At 35.8% G+C, this 20,485-nt stretch overlaps 1 protein-coding gene across 16 annotated transcripts in view; it reads left to right on the top strand.

Moving 5' to 3' along the window:
- MYO9A (myosin IXA) overlaps nt 1-20,485 on the top strand; it is a 256,411-nt gene that overhangs the window by 61,005 nt on the left and 174,921 nt on the right. For 12 of the 16 annotated variants that reach the window (XM_027553121.1, XM_027553119.1, XM_027553117.1 and 9 more), the window contains exons 3-6: nt 5,971-6,065; nt 8,807-8,869; nt 12,480-12,579; nt 14,291-14,347. In XM_027553121.1, the coding sequence (XP_027408922.1) occupies nt 5,971-6,065; nt 8,807-8,869; nt 12,480-12,579; nt 14,291-14,347 (315 nt within the window). The remainder of the gene's footprint in view (nt 1-5,970; nt 6,066-8,806; nt 8,870-12,479; nt 12,580-14,290; nt 14,348-20,485) is intronic. The other 4 variants (XM_027553114.1, XM_027553122.1, XM_027553113.1 and 1 more) reach the window with 1 other exon arrangement.

Raw genomic sequence — 20,485 nt, 5'->3', positions numbered from 1 at the left:
CATAGGTATATGTTTAACTTTTAAAGAAACTGCCAAACTTATGTATAAATTGTACATACTGTTTTACATTCCCACCAAGCAGTGTATACAGTTCGTGTTATTCCATATCCTTGCTAACCTTTGATACAGTCATCCTTTCTAATTTTAGCCTTCAAATAGGTATACAGTGGTATCTCATGATTTTAATGTGTATTCTATAATACATTCATGATGTGAACACCTTTTCATGTGTTTATTTGCCACTTATATTTCTTCTTTGGTCAAGTGTCTGTCAAAATCTATTGCCCAACTTGTTATTGTTGTGTTTAGAGAGTTCTTTGTGTATGCTGCTAAGTCGATTCAGTCGTGTCCGACTCTGTGCGACCCCATAGATGGCAGCCCACCAGGCTCCCCTGTCCCTGGGATTCTCCAGGCAAGAACACTGGAGTGGGTTGCCATTTCCTTCTCCAATGCATGAAAGTGAGAAGTGAAAGTGAAGTCGCTCAGTCGTGTCCGACTCTTAGCGACCCCATGGACTGCAGCCTACCAGGCTCCTCCGTCCATGGGATTTTCCAGGCAAGAGTACTGGAGTGGGGTGCCGTTGCCTTCTCCATTCTTTGTGTATACTGGGTGCAAATCTGTTATCAGACATGTGTTCTGAAAATATATACATATCTTCTCCCAGATTTAACCCTCTCTTTTATAGAATTTAAATTTTAAAGTTTTCATAATGAAGTAGGTTGATTTACAGTGTTGTATTAGTTTCTGGTATACTGGAAAGTGATTCAGTTATATATATCCCTGGTGGCTCAGATGGTAAAGAATCCACCTGTGATGCAGGAGACCTGGGTTCAATCCCTGGGTTGGGAAGATCCCCTAGAGGAGGCATGACAACCCACTCCAGTATTCTTGCCTGGAGAATCACATGGACAGAGGAGCCTGGTGGGTTCCATGGGGTCGCACAGAGTCAGACACAACTGAGCAACTGAGCATGCACGCACACACACTCTTTTTCGAATTCTTTTCCATTATGGTTTTTTATAGGATATTGAATATGATTCTTTATATATAATTATAAATCAGATAATCATATACATATTATAACCATATAATATGATTATACAGTCGGACCTTGTTGTTTATCTGTTTTATATGTAGTACTGTGTTTCTGCTAACCCCAAAGTCCTAATTTGTCCCTCTTTCACCCCCTTTTCCCTTGGGTAACCATAAGTTTGTTTTCTAGGTCTGTGAGTCTGTTTCTTAGCAGTGAAAAGCTTAAGAAAGAAATCATGCCTAGGACCAGATGGATTCACTGATGTATTCTACCAAACATTTAAAGAAGAATTAACACAAATCCTTCAAAATTCTTCCAAGAAATAGAACAGGAGGGAGGAAAAGTTTCTAATTTTACAAGGTCCAAAATATTTCACTGATACTAAAGTTAGACAAAGACACCACAACATAAGAAAACTACAGACCAGTATCCCTTGAAACAGAGAAATTCTTAAGGAAATACTAGCAAACAATTCAGCAAAATATAAAAGAAGTATTATGGTAAAGTAGGATTTATATTAAGGAATGAAAGATTGGTTAAACAATATAAAAATAAATGCAGTGTTAAACATTAGTAGACTAAAGGACAAAAGCTACACCATTATCTGAATAGATAGCAGTAAAAGCATTTGACAAAAACACCACCTTTTCATGATTAAAACAAGCAAACAAAAAAAAGACACTCTCAACAAACAGAATAAGAAGGAACTTTCTCAGTCTGATTAAGAACACCTATTTATAAAAATATAGGTTAAAAACATACTTAATAGTAATGCTTTGGTCAGAAAGAAGATACAGATGTCTGCTCTCACCATTTCTTTTTTCTTCTCTTTCTTTTATTGAAGTATAGTTGATTTGCAATGTTGTTTTAGTTTCTGGTTTACAACACAAAGTGATTCAGTTACATATATATACACACACACACACACATATGTACACATACTCTTTTTCATATTCTTTTCCATTATAGGTCATTACAAGATACTGAATATAGTTAATTCCCTTTGCTATACAGTAGGACCTTGTTGTTTATCTGTTTACATATAATAGTGTGTATCTGCTAAGCTCAAATTCGAATTAATCCCTCTCCAACCCCTTTCCCCTTTGGAAACCAAATATTTTCTATGTCTATGTCTGTGAGCCTGTTTGTTTCATAAATAAGTTTATTTGTGTCATATTTTAGATTCTACATATGAAATCTATGGAATTTTCTTTCTCTTTCTGATTTCACTTAGTATAAAACCTCTAGGTCCATCTATGTTGTTGCAGAAGGCATTATTTTATTCTTTTTTATGGCCGAGTATTGTTCCATTGTTTATGTATCAGTTCAGTTCAGTCTCTCAGTCGTGTCGAACTCTTTGCAACACCATGGACTGTGGCACGCAAGGCTTCCCTGTCCATCACCAACTCCTGGAGCTTGCTTAAACTCATGTCCATCGAGTCGGTGATGCCATCCAGCCATCTCATCCTCTGTTGTCCCCTTCTCCTACTGCTTTCAATCTTTCCCAGCATCAGGGTCTTTTCCAGTGAGTCAGTTCTTCGCATCAGGTGGCCAGACTGTTGGAGTTTCAGCTTCAGCATCAGTCCGTCCAATGAATATTCAGGACTGATTTCCTTTATGATTGACTGGTTTGATCTCTTTGCAGTCTGAGGGACTCTAAAGTCTTCTCTAGTACCACAGTTCAAAAGCATCAATTCTTTGGCACTCAACTTTCTTTTTGGTCCAACTCTCACATCCATACATGACCATAGCCTTGACTAGATGGACCTTTGTCATCTAAGTAATGTCTCTGCTTTTCAATACACTGTCTAGGTTTGTCATGGCTTTTCTTCCAAGGGTCAAGCATCTTTTAATTTCATGGCTGCAGTCACCATCTGTAGTGATTTTGGAGCCCAAGAAAATGAAGTCTGTCACTGTTTCCATTGTTTCCCCATCTATTTGTCATGAAGTGATAGGACCGGATGCCATGATCTTTGTTTTTTGAATGTTGAGTTTTAAGCCAGCTTTTTCACTCTCCTCTTTCACTTTCATTAAGAGGCTCTTTATTTCTTCTTTGCTTTTTGCCATAAGTGTGATATTTTCTGCATAGCTGTGATTACTGATATTTCTCCCAGCAATCTTGATTCCAGCCTGTGCTTTACCCAGCCCTGCATTTCGCATGATGTACTCTGCATATAAGTTAAATAAGGAGGGTGACAATATACAGCTTTGACATGTTCCTTTCCCAATTTGGAACCAGTCCGTTGTTCCATGTCTGATTCTAACCATTTCTTCTTGATTTGCGTACAGATGCCACATCTATATCCATTCATCTGTCCGTGGACATTTAGGTTGTTTCCATGTCTTGGCTCTTGTAAATAGTGCGACTGTGAATATAGGGGTGCATGTATCTTTTCAAAATAGATTTTTCTCCTGATATATGCTGAACAGTGGGATTGGTGAATCATATGGCAGTCTACTTTTGATGGGAAAAAGGCTGCTCTCAGTGAGTGATGACTTCTTGTTAGGTCAAATAAAGATAGCCCTTTGAATGAGGTTTTCTAGGAAAATGCCAAATAGGTCAAATTGTGACGATTATCTGTGGGACAAGGCTTTGACTTTAACTCTAGTCTGATCTTTCCAGTGGTTTCTATGTGAGACTGCTTTTTGAAAACTGTAATTGTAGGGCGTTGGTTTTCTTTTCAATGTGGAGCTAGGGAGAGGGAATTGGTAATCAGGTAAGTTAAAATGCCATCATCGCTTGCTTTTCTTACTGAAATCCAGCTGTTTTCCTTGATTAAATATTATTCTTATAAGGGATTACTCTAAGCCTTTCATTAACTTCCAGAATCATCAAAAAGTTGATTTTGACAATTTTTGTTAGTCTTATTTCTTTTATGAAGGGGAGAGGGATTTCAGAGACCTTTACCATTTTCTCTGATCTCATCCTTAGTAATCTTTTCAAGAGACCTAAGTAATAAAATGTATTTTATATATTTACTCCTTTAGTTACTATTTCTGCTGTTTTCATTCCTTACATTGATCTGTATTTGAACATGGTATCATTTTCCTTCTGCACGAAGGAATTCCTTTGTTTCTTTTAGTGTGGGTTCACTGTGATGAATATTTTCACATTTGTATATCTGAAATTGTCTTTTATTTGCTTTGTTTTTTAATGTTTACTTTTAAAAGTAGAGATTAAAATTTAAAAATACCGTTATAGTAGAATTGTATAAATGATAAAACACACTAATTTGTGTAGTCATCTGTATGCAGTGAGGATGCAGAGTAGTTCCACTATCCTTGTAAAACTCCCTGATGCTTTTCCTTATTTTCATGCCCTCTGCCCTTCCATACTCCCATTAACTTGTGGAGACAATTTGTTTGTTCTTCCTTTTTTTTTTTTTAATGTCATATTAATGAAAACATACAGTATGTAATGTTTTAAGACTGCCTTCTTTCATTCAGCAGTATGTATTGAAGATTTCGTTTAAGTTATTGAATATGTGAGTTCAACCATGGGTTCTTAAATTTCAATTTTATTGAGATATAACTTGAAATAGTATATAGCCACTTAAAATGTATGATTTAGTCATTTTTGATAAATGCATATGCCAGGTAACCACCATCATAGAATCAAGTTATAGAATATTTTCATTACCCCTTGTGTCCCTTTTCTAGATATTTCCCACTCCTACCCCATTCCCAGACAGCTTCTAATCTGCTTCTTGTTACTCTTGCTTTGCCTTTTCTAGAATTTTATATTATAATATGTACTCTTGTGTGTTCTTTCATAGCATAACGTTTAATATTTATCAATGTTGACATCTGTATCAGTAGTTTCATCTTTATTGCTAGGTAACATTTCATTGCATGGTACATACTTAGTGTATATACTTACATGGTATATACTTAAGTATAATCCATTGCATGGATTGTAACTTAGGAAGCTTATATTTTTTTTTATTCTTTCTAAAATAGTATTGTAGTTTTTTTAAATTTAAATTTATTTATTTTAATTGGAGGCTAATTACTTTACAATATTATGTTGGTTTTGCCATACTTCAACATGAATCCGCCACAGGTGTACACGTGTTCCCCATCCTGAACCCCCCTCCCACCTCCCTCCCCGTTCCATCCCTCTGGGTCATCCCAGTGCATCGGCCCCAAGCATCCTGTATCCTGCATTGAACGTGGACTGGTGATTCATTTCTTACATGATATTATACATGTTTCAATGCCATTCTCCCAAATCATCCCACTCTCTCCCTTTCCCACAGAGTCCAAAAGACTGTTCTATACATCTGTGTCTCTTTTGCTGTCTCACATACAGGGTTATCATTACCATCTTTCTAAATTCCATATATATGCGTTAGTATACTGTATTGGTGTTTTTCTTTCTGGCTTACTTCACTCTGTATAATAGGCTCCAGTTTCATCCACCTCATTAGAACTGATTCAAATGTATTCTTTTTAATGGCTGAGTGTATATACTCCATTGTGTATATGTACCACAGTTTTGTTTTAAATAGGCAAAATACAGTATAGTATATTGCATGATGAAACTTTATTTCATCTATACTATTCTAAATTATAATTGTTTTGATGTAATTATTCTTTTCCTAGCCTGTTATTTCAGTTTAGCAAGATTTTAAAATGTATATATGTATTAAATATATATTATAATAAATGTATTAAGAAAATTTGCTGGCACAGGAATGTGAAAGTGAAATCTGATTTGTAATGAGCAATAAGTTTTTATAATTAAGACTTATTTTACTCAGTAGCATAAAATGCAATCTACTTGACTTTATTACAAATATTAGTTACTTTACCTGAAGTATGAGAGCCTGAAGCTATAAGTGAATTGCTTTTCTAGTATCTCTTTAGCACTTTTTTCTTGTTGAGATGATCTAAGGATATTCCATTTTAAAAAATAGAATTATTTATTTTGACAGGCCTTTGGAAATGCAAAGACAGCTCATAATAACAATTCAAGTCGTTTTGGCAAGTTTATTCAAGTAAATTACCAAGAAACAGGCACTGTACTTGGGTAAGTAGCAGTATCAGGCTTTGGAGATGTTTAAATGTTTGCCGTTGCCCCTTTATAAACCATAGGTTTTTCGTTTGCTCTTTAATGAAAATAGTGACATTAGTATTTACATTAAATTTTTTTTCTCAATTTTTTTTTCTTTTGGAAAAGTTCAAACCTGAGGAAAGTTCTAAGAATAGCGTACCATCCATCCACCCGTACTTAGATTTATAAATTGTTAACAACTATATGCATTTGCTTTATCTTTCTTTGTTATGCATATATTCATTTTAAAAAAATTGTCTTTGAGTAAATTGGGTACATAACTTGACCCCTTGAAATAATTACTGTATTTCCTAAAGCAGCCACAATGACATTTTCCTGTATACTATTTTATACTCAGGGTATTTAATTTTGTCATAGTTACAGTTTTTGCTATTACAGTCTGTGATCAGAGTCCTCTGATTGTGCCAGCAGTATTCTTTTAATAGACTACTTTTAGAACAGTTCTAGATTAATGACAAAAATGAACAGAATAAGGAGTGTTCCCTTATGCCTCTTCACGCTATCCCCTAGTTTCGTCTGTTGATAATATCTTGAATTAGTGTGTTCCATTTGTTGTTCATTGAATGGGCTTTGATAAATGTATAAAGGTATAGTTTCACTGCCCTAAAAATCCTCTGTGCCCACGTGTTCATCCCTTTCTACCCACTAACCTTTGGCAGCCGCCGATCTTTTCACTGTTGTAATAGGTTTGCCTTTTCTAGAATGCCACATAATTGGAAATTATATAGCATATAGTCTTTACGGATTGCATTCTTTCTTCTTTAGCAATATATATTGAAGAATCTTCCATGTCTTTCATGGCTTGGTTTTATTGGATTAATAAATTTTGGAGTAATTAACATCTTTATTGTTTTTAGACATGTTTTTTAGCTTTTTATATTTCTTATTGAGTTTATTCCTAAATATTATGTTATTTTTAATGTTTTATTTTTATTAAAAGTGTGATTTTTCTCTTACATTATATCTTCTAAAACTGTACATTACTTGTATGTGTTAGTTGCTCAGTTGTGTCCGAATCTTTGCGACCCCATCAACTGTAACCTCCCATGCTCCTCTGTCCATCGAATTCTCCAGGCAAGAATACTGGAGTGGGTAGCCATTCCCTTCTCCAGAGGATCTTTCTGACCCAGAAATTGAACCCAGATCTCCTGCACTGCAGGCAGATTCTTTACCATCTGAGCCACCAGGGAAGCCCCAATTACTTCTATTGATTTGTATATTAATTTTATATCTTACTATCTTGCTGAATTATTATTTGTATTAGTTTTACTGTTGATTGTTTCTCTTACCATTTCTAGGTTTATTACATTATCTACTAAAATAGTTTAACTTTATTTTCTGTTCCTATATCTCTGATTATTTTCTATCTTGTTTGATTACATACCTGCTAAACTATGATAATATTTTTCTAGATACTTGTGTGAATGCCTTTACTTTTCTTCACTAAGTAGAATATTGGCTTTTCAGGACATATTATCATGTTAATGAATTCAGCATTGATTTTAATTTTCTTTGAGTATTTTTGTCAGTAATGGCTACTGAATTTTATTAAAGGCCTTTTTGGCATCCATGGAAATTAGTCTGATCTTCACCCTTGAATTTATTAGTATTATCATTATTTTCCCAACATTGGATCATTTTGCATTCCTGAGAAAAGATTCTCATTTGATCAATACAAAGACACAAACACCCACAGATGTACACATACAGACATATTTTTATACGTACATATGTAAACTGGTTGTTGTGTTGTGTGCTAGTTTTTATTTATGATTTTTATATCCATATTAGTAAGTACTGTGTACTCACTCTCTATGGGAGTTCTTCCTTACATCCTGTTTCCTTCTTGAATTGAATCATATGTGTCTCTCTTTTTACATTTATAATATTCTGGTCATTGCTCTATAATAAATCCTGTCAGCTCAGTATCAGCCCCTTGAAAACAGGTAGTATATCACTTGAAAACAGGTAGTGTATCACTTATTTCTGTATCTGAACAGTGCTTACACAGTGCCCAATTAATGAGTGCTTACTTAGGAAATTGGCAAGCTATAAACACATTTATTCCAGGATGTGGCAACAGCATGGGTATGTAAAGAAAGTATATCTTTGAGCCTTATTTAGTAGGCTAGCCAAAGTATAATATTTGAAAGAATGTACTCAGAGGTTAAAGTGTCTGCCTCCACTGCGGGAGACCCGGGTTCAATCCCTGGGTTGGGAAGATCCGCTGGAGAAGGAAATGGCAACCCACTCCAGTATTCTTGCCTGGAGAATCCCATGGACGGAGGAGCCTGGTAGGCTACAGTCCGCGGGGTCGCAAAGAGTCGGACACGACTGAGCGACTTCACTTTCACTTTCACTGTGGTATTGAGCCTGGAAATAAAGTAAAGTCTGTGTCATTGTAGGGTCTTGAGTGCCATGTTTTGAACTCCTGACTTTATTTTACTTTATGGAAAGTTAAAAAAAAATAAGAGTTTATGAATTTAACATGGATAACACTAACAATGTCCATAACACAATTATAATGGTAAATATACTCTGGAAGGCAGCTATGCTCACCACTGTACCATCAATGATAGTGGAAAATGTACTCTGAATAGTATTCTTTAGACTTTTGCATCTTTTCTAATAAAATATTTGTCTACCTTATATTAGGCTTTTATTATTTATATCAACCAATTCTATTTTTATTCTAGTGCCTATGTTGAAAAGTATCTACTGGAGAAGTCTAGACTCGTTTATCAAGAGCATAATGAACGGTACATATTTTAATTTGTGTAATTGAGATTGTAATTAAATTGAGTGTAACACTTGTATCATACAGATTGACTTCTCAGATCTTTGTGTATTATGAGTTTTAATTCAGTTTATACCATGCATAGCTTTACATATAATTGCTATTTCTGTCATGGGAAGACTACTGTACTTTTTGAAGATGCTGTGAGATATTTTTAACGACTATATAGAATTGCTGTCTTTTCTAAATTCTGGGAAGACTAACAGAACAGGAAAATAGTGGTGTCTTAAGTGGTATCTCTTGATTTGTTTTTGGATCTTTTGCCATGTCTTAGTGTTCTTTCTCTAATTTGAGAAAAGTTTTTAATGAAGCTCTTAGCTTTATTATAATCTTTGAGGTATATGGAATTTCAGAGATGATATATATGTAACTTCCTTTAGATGAGGAAGCCAAATATCAGAGAGATAAATGATTTGCTTCATGTTACAGTGAGACAAAATGAAGAGCCAGACTTTGAAGTTAAGCAAGCCTACATTTCAAGTATTGGATATGCCTTTGGCATCTCACCTAACTTCTCTGCTTCTTAGATACTTTTTCCTATTTTGTAAATGGAAAACTATCCTTTAGTTGTTTAGAAGATTAAATGAAATAATGTTTATGAGATGCTTAGTGTAGTCCTTTTATATAATAAAGGTTCATTAAGCATTATCCTATGTTACTTTCTCTATACTTTGTGTTGTTAGTGTTGTACAAATGTTTATAATAGTAGACTCATCAGTATGGATTTATAGTTGTTGCTTTTTGCCAATGTCTAGTTGGAGGGGAAAAAGCCTTACAAACAACACAGACATTTATACTACCTTTTACAATATTTACCTATGTAGTTACTGTTACTGATACTATTTATTTCTTCATGCTTAATTGAATCTTATCTTCTTTAATTTCAGCCATAAAAGCTCCTTTTAGCATTTTTTAAAGGGTCCATCTGTTAGCTGTGAAGTATTTAGTTTTGATTTATCTGGGAATATCCTAATTTCTTCTTTTTTTTTTGAGGATAGTTTTGCTGGATATATAATTCTTGATTTTTTTTTTTTTCTTTTAGTACTTTGAATCTGTTTTCCTTTCCATGGCTCTTGATGAGAAATCAGGTGGTAATCTTACATTAGGATCCCTTGATGAGGCATTTCTCTCATGGTGCTTTGAAAATTTTGTCTTTGTCTTTTAATAGTTTTAATTTGTCCAGATGTGGATCTCTGAGTTTTTCTCTCCTGGAGTTCATTAAGTTTCTTAGATGTAGAGCTTAGTGTTTATCATCAAATTTGGGGGGACTTTGGTCATTATTTTTTTCAAATATTCTTTCTCTTCTTTTCTTCTGCTTTTGGCACTCCCATTGTGCATATACTGGTGTTCCATATTGTGCATTTGTTGGTGTCTGTTTAATGGTGTCCCACAAAGCCTTGAGACTGATAATTTTTCTTTCTCTTCCTCAGACTAGCTAGCTTTAACTGACCTTTTTTCAAGTTCACTGATTCTTTCTTCTGCCTACAAATCTTCTGTTGAGCTCCTCTAGATAGGTTTTCATTTTATTATATTTTTCAACCCTAGAATTACTTTCTGATTATTTTTTATAATTTGTCTATTCATCTATAGCTTCTATTTGACGAGACATCATTCTCATGCTTTAGTTCTTTAAACGTGGTTTTCTTTAGTTTTTTGAATGTATTTAAAACAGCTAATTAAAAGTCCTATCTAGTAAGTTAGTCTCCAGACTGCCTCAGGAACAGTTATTATTGATTGTTTTTCTCCTTTGTATGTGTTACAGTTTCTGGTTTCCTTGTATGACTTAAATTTTTGTTGAAAATTGGACATTTAGAATAATAATTGGACTTTAAAAATAATCATTTGGGAGCTGTAGATACGAGTTCCTCCCCCTCCTAGGATTTGTGGTTGTTAATTTTGTTCCTGCTGTTTGTGAATTTTCTGAGCTAATTTGAAGTCTAACTTTTTTTCGAGTTTAGCCATTTAAATACCTGCTTGGTTAACTTGTTTTTTAGTCACTAAGTTGTGTCTGCCTCTTCTGCTACTCCATGGACTGTAACCTGCCAGATTCCTCTGTCCATGGGATTTCCCAGGCAAGAATACTGGAGTGGGTGGCCATTTCCTTCTCCAGGGGATCTTCCCTACCCAGGAATCAAATTCGCGTCTCTTGCATTGGCAGGAGGATTCTTTACCACTGAGCCACCAGGGAAGCCCTTGGTTAGCTTCTCAGTGGTAGTTGGTCAGCCATGTCCAAATCTTTGTGATCCCATGGGCTGTAGCCTGCCAGGCTTCTCTGTCCATGGAATTCTCCAGGCAAGAATACTGGAGTGCTTAGCCATTTCCTTCTCCAGGAGACCTTCCTGACCCAGGGATTGAACCTGGGTCTTATGCTTTGCAGGCAAATTCTTTACCGTCTGAGCCACCAGGGAGTGATTGAACAGAGAGTTCCATAAATGGTTGGTAACAGTAAGTCTTCTAGTGTTTGTTTCAGGGACCATGACTTTTAACTCCTAGGCAGGCATTTTATAATTCTGCCTTAGTCTTTACTTCCTGCTTGTGGAGATCTTCAGAGTTAGTGATAGGTGAGAGCTTAGTATTTCCTCTTGTCTTTGCTGAGTAGACATGCAGCCCTGGGCATGGGCACAACTTTATGCATGCCTATGGCCTTCTAGATTCCCAGGAACTCATTGGAGCTTTTTAAAGCCTCTGTGGATGTCTCATTTCCCAGCATTTCTCTTTAAGTTGTTTGGTTAGCTTACAGTTTGCCCTAATATTTATTCATCGGTTCAGGCAGCTGATACATTCAAAAAAATTGCCACTAATTGTTTCTTACAAATGTCTCTGAAACAAAGATTTTCATACTGGGGTAGTAACTCCGAATCGTATCAAATAAAGACATCAATAGTAATGAAAGTGACTTCATCCATGGAACTACCAGACAGTTCAAATAATGATATTTTTCAGGGAATGAGGTTCTAAAAGAACTTCACCCCTGTTCTGCCCTCTTCTGGAAGCTGCCAGACTTCTGGTGTCCACCTCAGTTGTAAGCTGTGGGTATTGAAAGCTATATGTATCTGGTAAGCAGGAGATGGAATAGGGCAAGTTAAAAGGCCACCAAGGTTCTGTTTATACTGAAATTCAGCTCTTTTTCTTGTATAAACACTCTCTAGATTGCTTTACATTTTTGGTTGATTTCTAGAGTTGATTCTGACAAATTTGTTAGTTTTCTAATTGGTCTTGTGGAGGGAATTTTTAGAGGTCTTTAGTGTATTGCTGCCTTCACCTTTGTCTTTTGATTCAGCATACAAAACATTATCTTATTTTGTAGTACTTATTATTTGGCCATCCCTTGTGGCTTGTGTAATCTTAGTTCACCTACGAGGGACTGAACCTGTGTCATGGCAGTGAAAGCACTGAGTCTTAACTACTAAACTGCCAGAGAATTCCCTTGTAGTATTTCAGTAGAGTTTATCACCTTTGTATTAAAAAGATGAAGCAAAGCTGAAACCGTTTATAAATTAATTTCTTTTTCTTGTTAAATGATAACCATAGACCATGTTCATTATAAAACCATACTTCTTTGTTTCCAACAGGAACTATCATGTATTTTATTACCTTCTGGCAGGAGCAAGTGAAGAAGAGAGATTAGCATTCCATCTTAAACAACCAGAAGAATATCATTATCTCAATCAGGTGAGAGTTCATGAATATCATTTTGAAATGTAAGGCATTATTAAATTTTAGCTCTTGAGAAAAGTTTTTTCCCTAGTACTCTGTTTTTGCAACCTGGTTGGTCGTGGCTGTTAACTAGCATTTTCATGTATACTATCTAAAAATTTATGTGATGTACTTCTCAAATGTAAAAATTATTTTTATTCTTATATGAATCATAAAAGATAGTTATGTAGTTATGTGCCTTTTGCTTTTTGTGAGACTCTTTGGGAGAATAATAAACTGTTTATAGATACCTCTAATTTAGAAAAATGGTTGACACTTTTCAATAAGTAAAGTGATTTACCTTTTACAGACCAGAGCATGTTAAATGTTACTAATGATTAATGCTTGCCCTAACAAAGGATTACTGAAACTTGTATTTGCATGTTTTGAAGCCTAATATATATACCTCTTTGCATGATATTATATAGTGACTTAGAGTATGATTATTTTTATAATTTAGTGATTATCCTATTAAATACTCAGTGTGAAAATTCATTAAAGGAAATGACTTAGAGAATTTGTGTTTTACCTTGAAACTTAAAAAATTCTCCCCTAAACTTCCATAATAAGGAGTAATTCTCACAACTTTTCATTGCATTGGTTTGTTCGATTTTATTTCTTATATTAACAAAAATTCTAGAATCAGTAATAATGAAATTGATCTGACAGTACATCATTTAGGTAACAGATTGTCTCCCCTCATTTTTAATTGTTTGAGGCAAGATGTAATGTCTGTGAAAAGAAATTCCTTTATGGTAATTTTAAAAGTTCTTCTGAGGGATATTAAATTGACACTTGGATGGTGGCTCAAAGATTGTAGTATGTATTTAGGGCTTTGAAAATAACATCTCACACTTTGTAAGATATAGAGCAGGCTGTATAACTGATATTTCATAATTTTGAAACTACATATTTATATAAGCCAACAATTCTGTTACTATAATGAGGATTTAAAAATTATTTAAAATATAACTTCTTGGTACAATATGAGGCATTTTTACTGTATTGAATTAAGTATATTAAAAAAAACATTGATTTAGCTTTCGAGTTTTTCCCCTTCCCTGTTTAAACTATTTGCCTTATATTGGGATGATAAAATATTTTCCTTCTGAAAAAATAGCAACTGCTGATAAAATAAACTGATGTGCATTTGTGTAGCATGTCTGAATCTTTGCTGTCCCACAGACTGTAGCCCACCAGGCTCCTCTGTCCATGGGATTTCCCAGGCAACAATACTGGAGTGAGTTGCCATTTCCTTCTTCAGGGGATCCTCCCAAATCAGGAATCTTACATCTCCTGCATTGGTAGGCAAATTCTTTAGTGCTGTCCCACCTGGGAAAGCCCCTAAAATTAATACTAGAGAAATCTGGAGTTTATTGCTCCTCTTCCAGATCTTTTTGTAATTACTGGCCATATTATACATATTCTTATCTTAGGGTCAGTATTTGCAGACTATAGGACTCAACAGTTATTACAAATTTTAGAGTAACTGAACAATAGCAAATATGGATTGGTTATAATAATATATGACTCCCAGAATCTGAATGTTTATCTAGTTGTTTTCTGCTGCTATACAAAATAACTTTTCTTTGGATAATGGCGGTACTACCCGAACACTACATCTAAGAGATCATTAGAAGAGTGTAAAAATCATTACTTCTACCTAACTAATCTGCCTTACTTTCAGATAACAAAGAAACCCCTCAGACAGAGCTGGGATGATTATTGCTTTGACTCTGAGCCGGTCAGTACAAGTGCCTAAGTATCCTGTGTTCCTGCTAAAGGACCCTTTTTGTGACTTAGTTAGGAAGAAAGTCAGCTGAAATACAAACAAAGAATCTAGCAAAGAAGATAAATCAGTGTTTATTTTATTAGAATTGACTTTTTTGTGTATGTGTGGTTTATTGATTAAAAACAATTTACCTTATTTGGATTTTGGGGGGCTATATTTGGACTATATTCAGTATTTATTTTGAAAAATAATACATTGATTGCATTCCTAATTTCAGCATTGTTATGGATCATTATAACCCATAGGGTTTTTTTCCCTTGACATTTATTTATTTATTTCAATTCTTATGTGGTAGTTTAGTTATCTTCCTATTATGGGTAGTATTTATTGTTTATTTTAAAAAGTTGCATCCTTCCTGTTTTATGTGTCTGTTAACAGTCTTCACATAATGAATGCATGCATTTTTTTAATAGCAAGAGAGGCTATAGCCTCTATGTAATTTTCTAAAAAATTAAGAATTGAAATTCCTTTAAATAAGATTATTTTATGTTTCAAATTAAGTATGATTTAAAGGCATATATGATGTAATATAAAATGAGTAGGTAAATTTAGCATTATTTGTTATAATTTATAAAAACAACTTTATAATTGTAAATAGAACATAAAAAAATCTTTTTCCTTTACTTCAGTTTGCAACTAGGTCAGATGTGAAAGGCTGAAAACACACACTCATCTATATATTCATTAACTAATGAACTAATGTATTAACTACTCCTCCTGGAAACGTAATATGTCTTAATCATGCTTTAAATAACTATCACTTTAATTCTCACTGCATGTGATTACAAACTCCGCTAATTGCAAGACTATCAGATTTTGAGTAGATTTAGTAATTTTTCCTTCAGTTTAATTGCAGTACCGTTTCATAATCAAGTAGTTTGTAATTTCAGATTTGATGTTTTAGAAAATAAATTTTAGACAGTAAATTTATAGATACTGATAATTTTTAGTAGAAGAATTTTATGCTGTTTTTTCTCTTGAGAAGCTTTAATCTTTTGCTTAGTGTGCCAGTTGATTGTGTGCACCTCATTGGGAAGTAGGTAGGAGACTGGGAAACTCATATAGTGAATATAAGACTTGATTGCCTGTACAGAGCTTACAGTGAGATTGTCAGCTGGTCTGCTATTTAGACAGTCTAAGTAATGCTTAAGAATTTTTAGGTTCTGAAGTAGGTAGACCTGATTAGAAAACTGGCTCATCTACTTGTTAGTTTTGAGAACCCAAGCAGGTGACTTGTCTTTTTGTTTTCATCCCCTCTTTAAGGGGAAAATAATGGTCTTTAACTTTTGTGAGTATTAAATTAGTGCATCTACAGAGCTTAATGTATTGCTTAATGCTTAATACTGTTACTGCTGCTAAGTCGCTTCAGTCGTGTCCGACTCTGTGCGACCCCATAGACGGCAGCCCACCAGGCTCCCCTGTCCCTGGGATTCTCCAGGCAAGAACACTGGAGTGGGTTGCCATTTCCTTCTCCAACACGTGAAAGTGAAAAGTGAAAGCAAAGTCATTCATTTGTGTCCGACTCTTCGCGACCCCATGGACTGCAGCCTATCAGGCTCCTCCATCCATGGGATTTTCCAGGCAAGAGTACTGGAGTGGGGTGCCATTGCCTTCTATATAAAGCACACTGTAAATGTTTCCACTATTGCTGCCACCATTGAAAGCATTATCATCCATCTTTTCCTTTTAGAAGAAATTTGTAGCCATACTCTCCTACTCCCTTAATATTACTTTCATTACTATCCTCTTATTTATTATATTTTCAAATCTATTATCATTGGAACTTTAATTTTTCTGCTTTTTCTTGCAAGGTAATTTTAATGGAAGCAAGTAGTCTATCTGAGGATTTTTTGGTTAATTTTTTCCTCTTCGCACCTCCTTATGTCATATTTGGGGGCAAAGTAAACTTGTTTTACTCTGAGTTTTTAGAACTTATGTGACTAGCTTTATGGGAAGAGAGGATTAAGGAGGATTCTGCCGTTTGTGCTATATTACTTAATATACATTGTATGAAATTGTATAAGTGATCCCAAGGGGAACTTAAGTAAGAAAACTGCTTTTAACAAGAGACCTGTTGTTGCCCATTGTATTAATTCCTTAAAAGGGATTAAATCACCTATTAATAAAACAAGCTCAAGCAACTAGTGTTTCATGAAAGATAGCAGAGGACTTAGAACAGATTTTGGTGTAACCTCCTCTGTTATTTGGGTGACTTATTTAACTGCTGAGTCTATTTTCTTTCCTATAAATATAGGTATAATAAAATGTACATATGCATAATTAACTTCTTGTATTTTGAGAATTTAAAGATTATATATGGCAAGTGACTCTGATATTGACTGGTATGTAGAAGATATATGGTAAATGCTAATTTCCCTTCTTTAAATGATAATTATCTATTCTAATCATTTTACCTTAAAGCTGGTTCTGAATAACTTCAATGTAAACAGTTTCACCTAATTTAAAATTTTTCTGAATTAAACTTTGAATAGTTGGGTCCAACTATCAGGCGAGTTTAGTGAGAATTGCCAGAATGGGTCTCAGGATACTGAACACCATGCTGCAAAGGGATTAAAACATCATATTCTCAGTGAGGCCAAGCTTTCCTGGTCATTACTGCCTTTATAGGAACCCAACCATTTGTATTGTACCTGACCTCCCATTTTCCCATGAAGTAGACCTGCTGCAGGAATCCTATGCAACTGGACAGGAACCTTTGAATCCATAATATTTACATCCTCCATATCTTAAGCATTTCTACAGCATAACACTTTTACTGCTATTCACTGTCCAACAGTTTATACATTTGGGGTCATTCCCTCAAATTCTGCCTTTTTGGCTTTATGCCAGTCCAGTACGAAGGTCTCTGCATGCTGCACAACTTCCTTTGCAAATGCTTTTCCATTTAAAAACCATTACCATCCATATTATATTTGATCATTATAAAACCGCTGGTTGTAGTTAGTATGATTACCTTTCACACAAGAAACAACAGTGGCTCAGAATTTAAGTGACTTCCCCCGTGGTGATGAAGCAATTTAATAATGTAATTGGGATTCAAATCAGGCTATGTTTTTTTATATTCTTTTTTCTTAAATGATCTTCAGCATCTTTCAGTTCAGTTCAGTTCAGTCACTCAGTTGTGTCCGACTCTTCGAGACCCCATGAGTCACAGCACACCAGGCCTCCCTGTCCATCACCAACTCCTGGAGTTCACTCAGACTCACGTCCATTGACTCAGTGATGCCATCCAGCCATCTCATCCTCTGTTGTCCCCTTCTCCTCCTGCCCCCAATCCCTCCCAGCATCAGAGTTTTTCCAATGAGTCAACTCTTCGCATGAGGTGGCCAAAGTACTGGAGTTTCAGCTTTAGCATCATTTCTGCCAAAGAAATCCCAGGGCTGATCTCCTTCAGAATGGACTGGTTGGATCTCCTTGGAGTCCAAGGGACTCTCAGGAGTCTTCTCCAACACCATAGTTCAAAAGCATCAATTCTTCGGCGCTCAGCCTTCTTCACAGTCCAACTCTCACATCCATACATGACCACAGGAAAAACCATAGCCTTGACTAGACGGACCTTTGTTGGCAAAGTAATGTCTCTGCTTTTGAATATGGTATGTAGGTTGGTCATAACTTTCCTTCCAAGGAGTAAGCGTCTTTTAATTTCATGGCTGCAGTCACCATCTGCAATGATTTTGGAGCCCAAAAAAGTAAAGTCTGACACTGTTTCCACTGTTTCCCCATCTATTTCCCATGAAGTGATGGGACCGGATGCCATGATCTTTGTTTTCTGAATGTTGAGCTTTAAGCCAACTTTTTCACTCTCCACTTTCACTTTCATCAAGAGGCTTATTAGTTCTTCTTCACTTTCTGCCATAAGGGTGGTGTCATCTGCATATCTGATGTTATTGATATTTCTCCCAGCAATCTTGATTCCAGCTTGTGTTTCTTCCAGTCCAGCGTTTCTCATGATGTACTCTGCATATAAGTTAAATAAGCAGGATGACAATATACAGCCTTGACGTACTCCTTTTCCTATTTGGAACCAGTCTGTTGTTCCATGTCCTGTTCTAACTGTTGCTTCATGACCTGCATACAGATTTCTCAAGAGGCAGGTCAGGTGGTCTGGTATTCCCATCTCTTTCAGAATTTTCCACAGTTTATTGTGATCCATATAGTCAAAGGCTTTGGCACAGTCAGTAAAGCAGAAATAGATGTTTTTCTGGAACTCTCTTGCTTTTTCCATGATCCAGCGGATGTTGGCAATTTGATCTCTGGTTCCTCTGCCTTTTCTAAAACCAGCTTGAACATCTGGAAGTTCATGATTCACGTATTGCTGAAGCCTGGCTTGGAGAATTTTGAGCATTACTTTACTAGCATGTGAGATGAGTGCAGTTGTGCGGTAGTTTGAGCATTCTTTGGCATTGCCTTTCTTTGGGATTGGAATGAAAACTGACCTTTTCCAGTCCTGTGGCCACTGCTGAGTTTTCCAAATGTGCTGGCATATTGAGTGCAGCACTTTCACAGCATCATCGTTCAGGATTTGAAATAGCTCCACTGGAATTCCATCACCTCCACTAGCTTTGTTCATAGTGATGCTTTCTAAGGCCCACTTGACTTCACATTCCAGGATGTCTGGCTCTAGATGAGTGATCATATCATCGTGATTATCTGGGTCGTGAAGATCTTTTTTGTACAGTTCTTCTGTGTATTCCTGCCACTTCTTAATATCTTCTGCTTCTGTTAGATCCATACCATTTCTGTCCTTTATCAAGCCCATCTTTGCATGAAATGTCCCCTTGGTATCTCTAATTTTCTTGAAGAGATCTCTAGTCTTTCCCATTCTGTTGTTTTCCTCTATTTCTTTGTGTTGATTGCTGAGGAAGGCTTTCTTATCTCTTCTTGCTATTCTTTGGAACTCTGCATTCAGATGCTTATATCTTTCCTTTTCTCCTTTGCTTTTCACTTCTCTTCTTTTCACAGCTATTTGTAAGGCCTCTCCAGACAGCCATTATGCTTTTTTGCATTTCTTTTCCATGGGGATGGTCTTCATCCCTGTCTCCTGTACAATGTCACGAACCTCATTCCATAGTTCATCAGGCACTCTTATCTATCAGATCTAGGCCCTTAAATCTATTTCTCACTTCCACTGTATAATCATAAGGGATTTGATTTAGGTCATACCTGAATGGTCTAGTGGTTTTCCCTACTTTCTTCAGTTTAAGTCTGAGTTTGGCAATAATGAGTTCATGATCTGAGCCACAGTCAGCTCCTGGTCTTGTTTTTGTTGACTGTTTAGAGTTTCTCCATCTTTGGCTGCAAAGAATAAAATCAGTCTGATTTCGGTGTTTATCATGTGGTGAGGTCCATGTGTAGAGTCTTCTCTTGTGTTGTTGGAAGAGGGTGTTTGCTATGACCAGTGCATTTTCTTGGCAAAACTCTATTAGTCTTTGCCCTGCTTCATTCCATATTCCAAGGCCAAATTTGCCTGTTACTCCAGGTGTTTCTTGACTTCCTACTTTTGCATTCCAGTCCCCTATAATGAAAAGGACATCTTTTTTGGGTGTTAGTTCTAAAAGGTCTTGTAGGTCTTCATAGAACCGTTCAACTTCAGCTTCTTCAGCGTTACTGGTTGGGGCATAGACTTGGATTACTGTGATATGAATGGTTTGCCTTGGAAATGAACAGAAATCATTCTGTTGTTTTTGAGATTGCATCCAAGTACTGCATTTTGGACTCTTTTGTTGACCATGATGGCTACTCCATTTCTTCTGAGGGATTCCTGCCCGCAGTGTCATCTGAGTTAAATTCACCCATTCCAGTCCATTTTAGTTCATTGATTCCTAGAATGTCTACATTCACTCTCGCCATCTCTTGTTTGACCACTTCCAGTTTGCCTTGATTCATGGACCTGACATTCCAGGTTCCTATGCAGTATTGCTCTTTACAGCATCGGGCCTTGCTTCTATCACCAGTCACATCCACAGCTGAGTATTCTTTTTGCTTTGGCTCCATCCCTTCATTCTTTCTGGAGTTATTTCTCCACTGATCTCCAGTAGCATATTGGGAACCTACTGACCTGGGGAGTTC

The sequence above is a fragment of the Bos indicus x Bos taurus genome, chromosome 10 (assembly GCF_003369695.1).
Source record: "Bos indicus x Bos taurus breed Angus x Brahman F1 hybrid chromosome 10, Bos_hybrid_MaternalHap_v2.0, whole genome shotgun sequence".
NCBI classification, from domain to species: domain Eukaryota; kingdom Metazoa; phylum Chordata; class Mammalia; order Artiodactyla; family Bovidae; genus Bos; species Bos indicus x Bos taurus.
The sequence above is the reverse complement of the archived record's forward strand: the minus strand, read 5'-3'. Positions and strand labels throughout refer to the sequence as shown.